Genomic DNA, 10,440 nt, shown 5'->3' on the forward strand with positions numbered 1-10,440 from the left:
AAAGTATCTGAAAATGGAGACAATCATGATGATGAACCGAAGTTGATAAGGAGAGAATTTGAGTGTGTTCATGCACGTAAGCCAGAAAATACCACAAAAGATAGTGCTGGTGGCAGTAGCTTCATTTCTGAAGAGAACAAGGAAAATCCGCCCCTGCTTGAAGGTAACAAAAAGAAGGCTCCCTTGCTGGTGGAAGGGAAGAGGAAACGACCAAAGGTTGCAAAGTATGATTGCAAAGCTCATATGGCTGTAGGGCTTAGGGACAACAAGTGGAGAGTCATTGCTTTCCAACCAAAACACACGCATCCGATGGTGAAGCGCCTTGGAAGAAGGAGATATTACAGATCTCATAGGCACATCTCAAATGAAGACTATGAATTTCTAAAGACTTTGCATTATCGAAACATTGCAACATCGCAGATTTTGGCGTTGTTAGGAGATTTGCACGGTGGTGTAAGGAATCTAACTTTCATTGCTAAAGATGTCTCAAATTTGAGGACAAAACTGAGACAACAAGTTTCACTCAAAGATGTTGCAATGACTATTGATTATTTCCAGTAAACTCAAGCAGATAGCCCCTCCTTCTTCTATGCTGCAAGATATGATGAAGACAACGTGTTGAAGGCGTTGTTTTGGGTGGATGGCAGAACACGGAAACTGTATCAAAGCTATAAAGACTGTGTCTTCTTTGACACAACCTTTATGACTAACCGTTACAACATGCCATTTGCACCTATTGTTGGAATTAATAACCACCTGCAAACAATATTGCTTGGATGTGCTTTGATTTGTGATGAAACAACTGAAACATTCATATGGGTCTTTGAAACATGGATGCAAGCAATGAATGGACAGAAGGTAGGTTCAGTGATGACAGTCCGAGATAAAGCAATGAGAGCAGCGATTAAAAAGGTGTTCCCCGGTACAATTCATAGATGTTGCTTATGGCACGTGACAACAAAAGCAGATCAGCAACTCCTGCCCGTGTATACTTCAAAGAAAGGCTTCCGTGAAGCTCTGTATAGATGCATATATGACTCTGAAACAATAGATCAGTTTCTATCAGATTGGCAAAAAATGGTAGATGAATATGACCTCCATGGAAACCAAACTTTGAATAACTTGTGGGAAACAAAAGAAATGTGGGCTCCGGTATACTTTAACACAAGTTTTTTCCCTTTTACTGGGACGACAGGGAGATCAGAAGGTCTAAATGGACTATTCAAATTATTTGTACACCCACAAGATTCAGTGTGGATCTTTGTCAAACAATATGAGCATATAATTGAGACAAGGCTTGACAGAGAGGACAGGGAGGGCTACAGAGTAGAGACAACAGAACCTAGAATGTATTCAAGGTAATGTGATATGCCTGTCTTGAAACAATTTGAAAAAGATGTGCTTTCTGTTTTTAATTAGAAAAATTGATGAAACAAATAATATCTGTACTGTGTAACATAAACTGTGCAAGTGTGGAACAATTGACATTAATGGGTTGAAACATTGAATTATGCAGGTCACTGATTGAGAAACAAGCATCGCAGTTTTACACTACAAGTGTGTTTGCAGACAAATTCTAGTATGAAATATATGAAGCAACAGGGCTGGATGCAGAAAAAACACAAGAAGTCCCCGACATAATATATAATGTTATGCCAAGTGACATAGAAAGAACAGGTAAAAAATATAGGGTCACAGTTGATGCAGCACACTCAACCTACTCCTGCTCGTGCCACAAATTTGAAAGAGATGGACTTCTTTGCTCACACATCTTGAGGGTGATGGCTGTCCTTAACATCCATGAGATTCCAAGTAAGTACTTGCTGAAATGGTGGTCAGAGCAAGCGACATTGCAAATACGTGATGAGTACAATGGTCCAGCACCATCAATTGGAGTCCCGGCAACAAGCAAGCTGAGATTCAACGCATTATGCAGGGCAATGACAAGCCTTGCTTCAGATGCATGTGTTAATGAGGAAAAGTACTTGATTGTTTCAGCTGGGATTCAGAACCTACACGCAATGGTTGCAACACCACACACTGTTGAGACACAACATCAGTAAGGTATTTTTCCTAGTCAACAAGACCCATCAAGTTCAGCTAAGAATCCAGCAACCAAGAAAAGGACAGGGAGGCTGGTAGAAAAAACTCATAGGATGAAGCCAATAGGGGAACAAATAACTGAAAGCAGCAAGAAGAGGAGGACAAAAAAGAAGAGCTCATGCTCATATTGCTTCAACGAGACACACAATGTTTCAACATGGCCGTATCTCAAGATAGCGAACATGCGAGACGCTCTACTAAACCAAAAATGGTGCAAGAGACGGAGTTGACACTCTGAGAAAAAAGAGTTTCAAGAGCTATAAATTTAGATGCGATGCACTATACTGTTAGAAAATATAGTGGTAATTGCCATATTACAATATAAAACTATCTTCTTGTGTTAGGTGAAACAAATTATGTTGTGAGATGCAACAGACATATTTTTTTTAATTCACATATGGGCAGAATGTTGGATGATTATGTGAAATGAGTCTTTCTTATGATTTATGTGAATGATTGTTAAGTGGAAAGAAGGGAATGCCAAAAAAAAAATTACATCTCTGCACTAATGATTACAGTGGAAAAAGAATATGTAGAGCTGGTGAAACATTCATTAAGTGTAGGGTGAGACAACTGTATAACAGTAGGTGAAACATTTGCTTCTTATGGAACAGAACATGTGGAGCTGTGAAACAATCATTAAGAACAGGCTGTAACTATTATGTAACAGTAAGTGAAACATTGCTTCTTATGGAACAGATCATCTGGAACTATGGAACAATCATTGATAACAAGCTGAAACATATAAGTACTAGAAGGTGAAACATTGTTTCACTCTAAAAAGAACATCTTGAACTATGAAAACAATCATTCATGACTGCCCCCTAGTAGATGCAACATTATATAAAGAGTAGCAGTTCAACTTGATAGCACAACTTCAGTGCACAAACAAAAAACAGAAAACACAACACACTTCAGTGCACAAATTCAGACCACACATAGCTACCCAGAGCATCCACTTTGCACTATTTTTTCTACCATTTTTACAACTTCAGTGACACGACTGCCCCCTACACTAATTTGCTTGAAGTTGATCATGGTTAACGAATTTCCGGTAGTTAGGCATGTCCCCTTCATTGAATGCTTGCAGGTTTTTCCCATCCCAATTCTCAATGTATCTCAAGCTGAAGAAACTGCAATCAAACCTAATGCATGGAAAAGCAAGTGATAAGTTAAAATGACACACTTGTGCACAAAAAAAAAAGAAAAATGAAACAACAATTTGGAAACAAAACATATAAATTGCTTTGTACTGGATACTGTGGAGGAGAGCAAGTCTGAAACTTTGATATATCTTTGATTGGAATTTTAGCATCCACTGCAACCTTGGTGAAATTTGTGACCTGAACGGCACATCGGCATTGGGACAAAAAAAAGAACTTAAAACTCAATGAAACAATTAAAAAATTATAATGGAACACATGGTGTTCCAGTGAACATCTTACCAGGTTTTGAGAGAGTATGAACCACTGAGAAATATCATCCCTCTTGATTGAATCAAAGTAATTTATTTGTTCCCGCAAATGGTTGATGCAAGTCAGCACCCAATGCTTGTCACGTACAATTGGGAAGAACAACTTGATGGGGTGGGAGGCAAAAAAAGTAGCATATATTAAATGATAACTGGAACAAGGAACAGCTATGAATGAAACAATATGTTAGCATATGGTGAAACTAACAATTGAAACAAATAAATGATCATTGAAACATAGTGTTAAAAATAGCTGAAACATTGTATTAGTATGTTGTGAAACATATCAGCAGACTAACTGAAACATGAAAAAAAATCAGAGGGATGGGAAACTGGTACCAGATCTAGTTTAGGAAGTTTATGCTCCTTGTTGATTGATTTCAGCCATTTTACACAGCTTTCAGACACAAACTTCTCAGGATTGCAAATCAATTTATCCTAAGGAAAAAAAGGGAACAATTGAATTAAAAGCAAAAAAACAAAAACAAAAATAGATGTAATAAAAAGGGGGTGGTTAAAACATGTTACCGTCAAGCCAGGGGAAAAACAAATTTTTTTATGCTTGATTTCATCTTAGAATCTTCCCTACAGTTTGCATTGAACATCTCAATCCAACATGACATAACTTCATTGTTCAACTCTCCTCTAGGTTTCATTGCTTCACGGAAATACTCAAGTGAGACATGGAATTCTCCAATCCTTAAGAATGGAGTTGTCCTGTTTTTCCCAAAAAAAAAGTTGGGAAAAAATTCAGATAAAGCTGTTCTGAAACAAATGTTTTGCATTTATTGAGACATGTCATAGTGACTGATGAAACAATAGGGGAACCTACACTGAAACATATTAATAATAAAAAGGTTGAAACATATTTTGCGCAAAAAAAAGTGTGAAAACACTTACAACTCTTTGGCATCTGCCTTCCTTGACCTATTTGGCAAAGAATCAACAACAGATCTTCTGTACACATCATCTATTTCAGAAGCGGTCTTCAACTTCTTCGCCTCTACATCACTATCACCTTTCTGTGCCCTTTTCTTCCTATTTTTCTTCTCATGGGTGCTTGGACCACTACTACCAGCACCTACTATAGAGGAAAAAACATTAGAGAGGGGTAGGGGTGTTGTTCATAGTTACTTTACCCACACCGAAAAGAGAGAGAGAGAGAGATAGAGAAAGAGAAGGAACAAAAAAGTGGTGATTTTACCTAGAGGTAGCGAGCTTGTAGCACGTGGCGGTGAAGATGTAGCTGGGGATGTTGCCCTTACTGCTGCTAGAGAGAGAACTACTGAAGTTGATGTTTTTGTTGCAATGGGTGAAGGGGGGGCTGGAGAAGGTGTCCTTGCAGTGGGTGAAGGAGTTGCAGAAGATGTCCTTGCAGAAACAGGTGACTGAGGTGATGGAGAAGGTATCCTTCCATCCATTGCCGATTGAGGAACATTTGAAACATCCAAGGAGAGCATCTCAACAGCCAAGTCCTGAGTACTAATGAAATCAGGATCAGATTCATTGAAGAGTCTGAATGACGGTGCATCACATGCATCATCTAGATTTGAGATATCAGAGTGGGAAGCAAAAATATAATCATCAATAGCTGGGCTGCTTGGCACAGAACCGCCAGAAGCTTCCTGGCTTGGTCCATCAAAATCTGTAGCCTCAGCTGCCCCCTCAATGCTTGATGGTTTTGAAACGGCCTCAGCTACCCCCTCAGTGCTTGGTGTGTTTGAAACAACCTCAGCTGCCAACCCAGTGCTTGGTGGGTTTGAAACAGCCTCGGAAATGCCCACTGCAGTGTTGCTGTCAGCTAGCACCTTGCTTATGTCAGAAATCATATCACATGTTCTTTTTGCACGCAAATCAATCATGTCCCTCTTGAAGTTGTCAAGTGCTGAAACAAACTCATCCTGCCACATGGCACTGTGCTTCTCAATACTAGATTTTAAGCTTGCTGAAAACTGAGACAAAATGAAACAAAAGAGAGGAACAAGTTAGAAACAAAAAAAAAGGCAAAAATGTAGATAAGAGAAGAGGGTCAGTGAAAAAGTGAAGAAAATTTTTACCGTAGTCCCTTGGCTGCTTGAGGCAGATAGCCTGATCCATTCATTCAATGAAGCAGAATCTTGAGCAACACTATCTTGGGCGACAGCAGCTCCAATGCCTACACCATCTTGAACAGCACCAATTGGAACATCCTCAGCCCTTGCAACCCCAGCATTCTCAGCCTCAGACCCACCAACAACAGCATGGACTTGGGCTAGATATGGGATCTCATTCCGTGGATGGAACTGAAGAAATAAAAAGATGAAACATAGTCTTAATAAGTGGTGAAACACATAATGTATATATACTAAAACATTCAAAGTTGTGAAACATACCGGGCGAGACCCATATGTGACATAGCCAAGGTTCATCCTACAACGGTCTACAACAGCAACATACTCAAAGTCCTCATCAGTGACATGACAAAATCTTGGTGTGTTGTAGTCAATGATGCGGAGATGCAGTCCAGTTGTTGGCATTTGCAAATGATCCATGTAAGCAATCTAAAAAATGGCATTTGATATAGGTAGTTAGCAGGAGCACATTGGCCAAAAAAATATGAAATGGAACATATGGTAGCATTGCATGAAACAGATCCTATGTGTAATATGAAACAATTGATATATTTTGCTGAAACATATACGTAGGTTATTAGCATGCTAGACTGATTATTTACTGAAACATATGACAGCAGTTGTGTGAAACAAAACATATATGTTAAATGAGACAAATGGATGTATTTTACTGAAATATTGGATCAAGCACGACAATGAAAACAATAAAACATATATATAGCAGGGTGAAACAATAAAAAACTTACAACAAGCAAGGGGAGGCACTCTCCAATCTGAAAAATGGAATCTCGTTGCTCAGTAGAGAATCCCTGATATTTCCTGATTTCCCGCATCAAACAGCTCGCCACATGTGTGCACCAATCATACTGACTACACATCTTGACATCAACCAAAGAATGCAAATAGTCGAGATTCACATAATTGCCGGTGGCAGGACACAAGATGGTGGCAAGCAAGTACAAAATGAAAGTCCTCAAGAACTTCTCTTCATCATGCAGAGAAAGCAACAATTTCTCGCACATGCCTGTACCAAGTCTATTGCTGACAAAATATGGATGGTACAGGGTCCTGATCTCTTTTACAACTTCACTGTTGGCACCACTAAGCTTAACAGGTAGATCGCCATCATTTAGCCCAGTAATCTTCTGTACTAACAACTTATCAAACACGATAACCTTGCCACGGAACCTAAACTCACAAATCTCTGGGTTCATCTTTTGCATAATCCATTCTGCAAGTCGACTATGGACCTTGAAATTGCTTAGTGATAGAAAAGACTCAAAGCCATTATCTATGATGAATTTCTTTTGATCGGGTTTCAACTCAAGCATAGTGCGCTTAAACCTCACACCGCCCCATCTATGCTTGAAGTTGGAACCACTACACCAATCAGGCATCCTTGAAAAAAAACACATAGAACACAAAAAAGTCTGAGACAAAAATACAACATGTGCTCTGCAACAAAAAAAAATGTGTATACTACTATGTAAGACAAACCAGGGAAAACTATGAAACATAATATTAATGTGTACTACAACATTGTATATGCATGGATGGGAACACAAAAAAGGGAAAAAATAAAAAAATGCATAATAGATTATAACAGTACAAAAATGGTAAAACAAAAAAACCACCATATGAAAACAATCACAGTGCAAACTATATATTATAGATTATCAAATATATCTCATAATAGATCATCATAGATTATCCTTCTGTGACAAATTAATATAACTACTAGAGTACAATCACATCTAGGAGGCCACATGCAACACAGACAATAAAAAAATTCCTTTCACATCTAGGGGGATCTCATAAATGCATCCTCATAAATTATACCTAAAAACATTCTGAAAAAAAATTAATGTCATTACTAGAACACATTCACATCTAGTAGACCACATGCAAAACACAAAAAAAAAAACTTTTCGGATTTGGGGGAGAAAAAGCATGGGGTAGCAAGAGGTTGGGTGTGGAGTGGGGAAAGGGGGTAAACGAAGGGCTCACCTCGACGCCGGGGATGGAGCTAGAAGCCGCCGCCGGGGATGGAGACAGCTGCCGCCGCCGCTGGTCGGAACCGCAGCAACACGCAGCCGCAGGGTGAGAGTGTGGTGGGGGTAGAGCTGTAGAGGGGAATGCGACGATTGGAGAAGCCGCTGCGACAGCTTCTAGTGCTGAGTCAGTGTTGCCATCCTGTTACAGTGTGGAGGCATTTTCAAAAGCATATGGGTTCAACATTTGACCATGCAGTGACATTTCTAAATGGGAGAAGACAAATGGGCCAGAAGTGAGGCCTCCAGTATATGAAAAGAAAGTGGGCAGGCCACCTAAGTCCAGGAGGAAAGCACCACATGAAGTCCAGGGGAAGCATGGGCTAAAAATGTCCAAGCATGGTGTTGAGATGCATTGCAAGTATTGCAATGAGCCTGGCCACAACCAAAGGGGCTGCAAGCTCAAAAAAACTGGACTGAGGCCCACACAACAGCCACAGAGGGCTGCCACTACTACTGTTGAGGAATCTGATCCAATCAGCCCAGAGGTAATGCAATTTCAAATTTTAAACTGTTATGACTAACTGTCACCCTAGAGGTTTGATTTGCAACTGTCATGATATGGTTTTGTTTTGTAGGCTCAATCTCAACCTCATTTTCCTACCCATGACCAACTGTTGACACAAATACCTAATGCAATGGTATCACAGATGTTTGATGAGTCATCTCAAGTTTCTCAAATGAACCTAGCACCTGGGCCTTTACCTGACAATCAATTTGTCATGACTAACACTCCAACTGTCAGGCCAACCCTTCTCACCACTGCAACAAAGGCAGGAAAAGCAAGAGCAACCAAAAGAAAGGCTGCAGTTGTTGCTCCAGCAAAGAAAGCTACTAAGAAGAGGTAGAAGGATTGTGCTGATGGTGCAAAGAAATAACTTAGGATTAGGAACAGATTAAGAAGCAACTGAATGCTAGAAGTTAAGCATGCTTGTCCTTTTGTAATGCCAAACTAATGGCCTACCTTTATTCTTTTGTAGCTGCCAACCTAATGGCCTACCTTACCTTCTTTTGTAATGCCAAACTATGGCTCACTGCTATGCAAAACTGATGGATGTTGGGCTGCCATTTACTCTAGACTTTATGTCATGAAATATTTGGCATCTACTGTGCACAACTGATGGATGCTATGCAAAACTGATGGCTCACTGCTATGCAAAACTGATGGATATGCTATGCAAAACTGCTATGCAAAATTGTTTGCATCTACTGTCAGTCTGTAAATATTTTCATTTTGTTTGCATCTCCATAATCAATTTCAGATGACAAATGTACTAAAGACTGCAAACCTGACATTACCATTTCAAAAGTTTCACATCTCATTGCACATTGCAAACCAACACAGTATGGTTTAGCCTGAATACAACCCAAAATTCACTGATACAATGGGCACACATCACTTAAACCATAGAACAAGGAAACAACACACTATCAAACCAACTGAACACACACCACCAACTAGCATGAGCTTCATCATCACCATCATCTCCCTCAAAATGAGCAACATATGATCAGCCTGCTTAAATTCTTCAACATCTGCATCTTTTCTAATCTCTTGAACCGTGCTCTTCTTCTTCACATCTGCATCCAGCTTGATTTCTTCAGTTCCCCTCTGCATTTCCCTCTGGTTTGCTTCATTCAGCAACTTTGCACAAGTGTTTTGCTCAATCAAGCCTTTCCTATTCAGGTATTTAATATACCCTTCCTCCCAATACCAAAAATCGCAACCACTTCCACCCTTCTGTACATTTTAGAACAAGCAAAGATTTCAGAAGATTTACCCCCAAAAACAGTAATACCCCCACAATAAAAAATTAACCTCAATCGATTTACCTCGTGTGAAGGGCATGTGAAGAATATGCGGCCTTGATTAGCTTCCGTGTTAGCAGTAAGCTCCACGATTTGCTTCACCCCGCATCAAGGGCACAAGATAAGTGGGATTGAGGTCCTCCGACGACGACGACTTGAACACAAAGAACAGCTTGCTAAGGCCATGGCTCATCAAGACTCGTTGCACCGCCCTCAACTGTCGGCCACTGCTGCTCGCACCGCCGTCGCCTCTCCGCCGCCACTATCTATCCATGCTACGAACAGAGTGAGGCTAGGGTTTGTGAAATTTGACGAAGGGGAGGGTCCTGGGTGAAAAAGGCCACGAGGATGGGGCCGTCACACGCGTCGCGACACCTGGCTGTCCACGTATGCACCAAACCAGTCAAACCGAGCTCCGGACCGGATTGATACAATAAAACAAGTTTAACGAGGTTAACTACAGTTTAGATAGTTTATGGACCTGGATGAAACTTTAAGATAAGTTTAAGGACCGCTAGTGTCATTTACTCTTCTTAAAATGTTTTGGTCCAAGAACTACCATAAGTTGAGCTAATTCGGTTAGGTGGATATTAGGGACAACCGAATTAGTAGTAAAATTTGTACTACATGAAAAATATTTGAAAGATTATTATGCTTATGTATTGTAGGAAGCTTGATTGTCTCAGAACGAATACTTATTTGAGTACCGTTTTGAGAGGACGACTGTGGATGGGTTTAGAACCGATACCATGTGTGGAGTGTCGTTTTGAGAGGACGACTGTGGATGGACTCGGGACCGATACTGTGTGTGGAGTATCGTTTTGACATGACAATTGTGGTTTAGGTTGGTTAATTTTACAGTGTTTTCGGTAAAAAGAAAAGTTATACATTCTAC

The 10,440-nt window shown here is 40.0% G+C and overlaps 1 protein-coding gene and 1 long non-coding RNA gene across 2 annotated transcripts; both read right to left on the reverse strand.

Moving 5' to 3' along the window:
- Positions 1 to 2,899: 2,899 nt before the first annotated feature.
- LOC112939893 (uncharacterized) lies at positions 2,900 to 7,822 on the reverse strand. The gene is made up of 10 exons (XM_026027552.2): positions 7,693 to 7,822; positions 6,432 to 7,083; positions 5,947 to 6,114; positions 5,632 to 5,856; positions 4,779 to 5,526; positions 4,475 to 4,655; positions 4,103 to 4,291; positions 3,914 to 4,012; positions 3,549 to 3,680; positions 2,900 to 3,446 (listed from the first exon to the last, which is right to left on the reverse strand). Exons 2-7 carry the CDS (start codon positions 7,080 to 7,082, stop codon positions 4,105 to 4,107), a joined length of 2,160 nt encoding a protein of 719 aa, XP_025883337.1. The 5' UTR covers position 7,083; positions 7,693 to 7,822; the 3' UTR covers positions 2,900 to 3,446; positions 3,549 to 3,680; positions 3,914 to 4,012; positions 4,103 to 4,104.
- Positions 7,823 to 9,031: 1,209 nt separating this feature from the next.
- LOC107281841 (uncharacterized) lies at positions 9,032 to 9,876 on the reverse strand. The gene is made up of 2 exons (XR_001548017.3): positions 9,570 to 9,876; positions 9,032 to 9,477 (listed from the first exon to the last, which is right to left on the reverse strand). It is a non-coding gene; the product is annotated as an uncharacterized lncRNA (long non-coding RNA).
- Between the last annotated feature and the right edge of the window lie 564 nt (positions 9,877 to 10,440).

This window comes from Oryza sativa, chromosome 8, assembly GCF_034140825.1.
Source record: "Oryza sativa Japonica Group chromosome 8, ASM3414082v1".
Classification (NCBI taxonomy): domain Eukaryota; kingdom Viridiplantae; phylum Streptophyta; class Magnoliopsida; order Poales; family Poaceae; genus Oryza; species Oryza sativa.

Bases quoted from the DNA above. Each gene is read 5' to 3' on its own strand.
- LOC112939893 (XM_026027552.2), bottom strand. From the start codon at position 7,082: ATGCCTGATTGGTGTAGTGGTTCCAACTTCAAGCATAGATGGGGCGGT. The intron at 4,656-4,778 runs GTAAAATCACCA...CCTCTATAGTAG, and splicing joins TACAAGCTCGCTACCTCTAG to GTGCTGGTAGTAGTGGTCCA. The intron at 4,292-4,474 runs GTAAGTGTTTTC...TGGGAAAAACAG, and splicing joins AAGGCAGATGCCAAAGAGTT to GACAACTCCATTCTTAAGGA.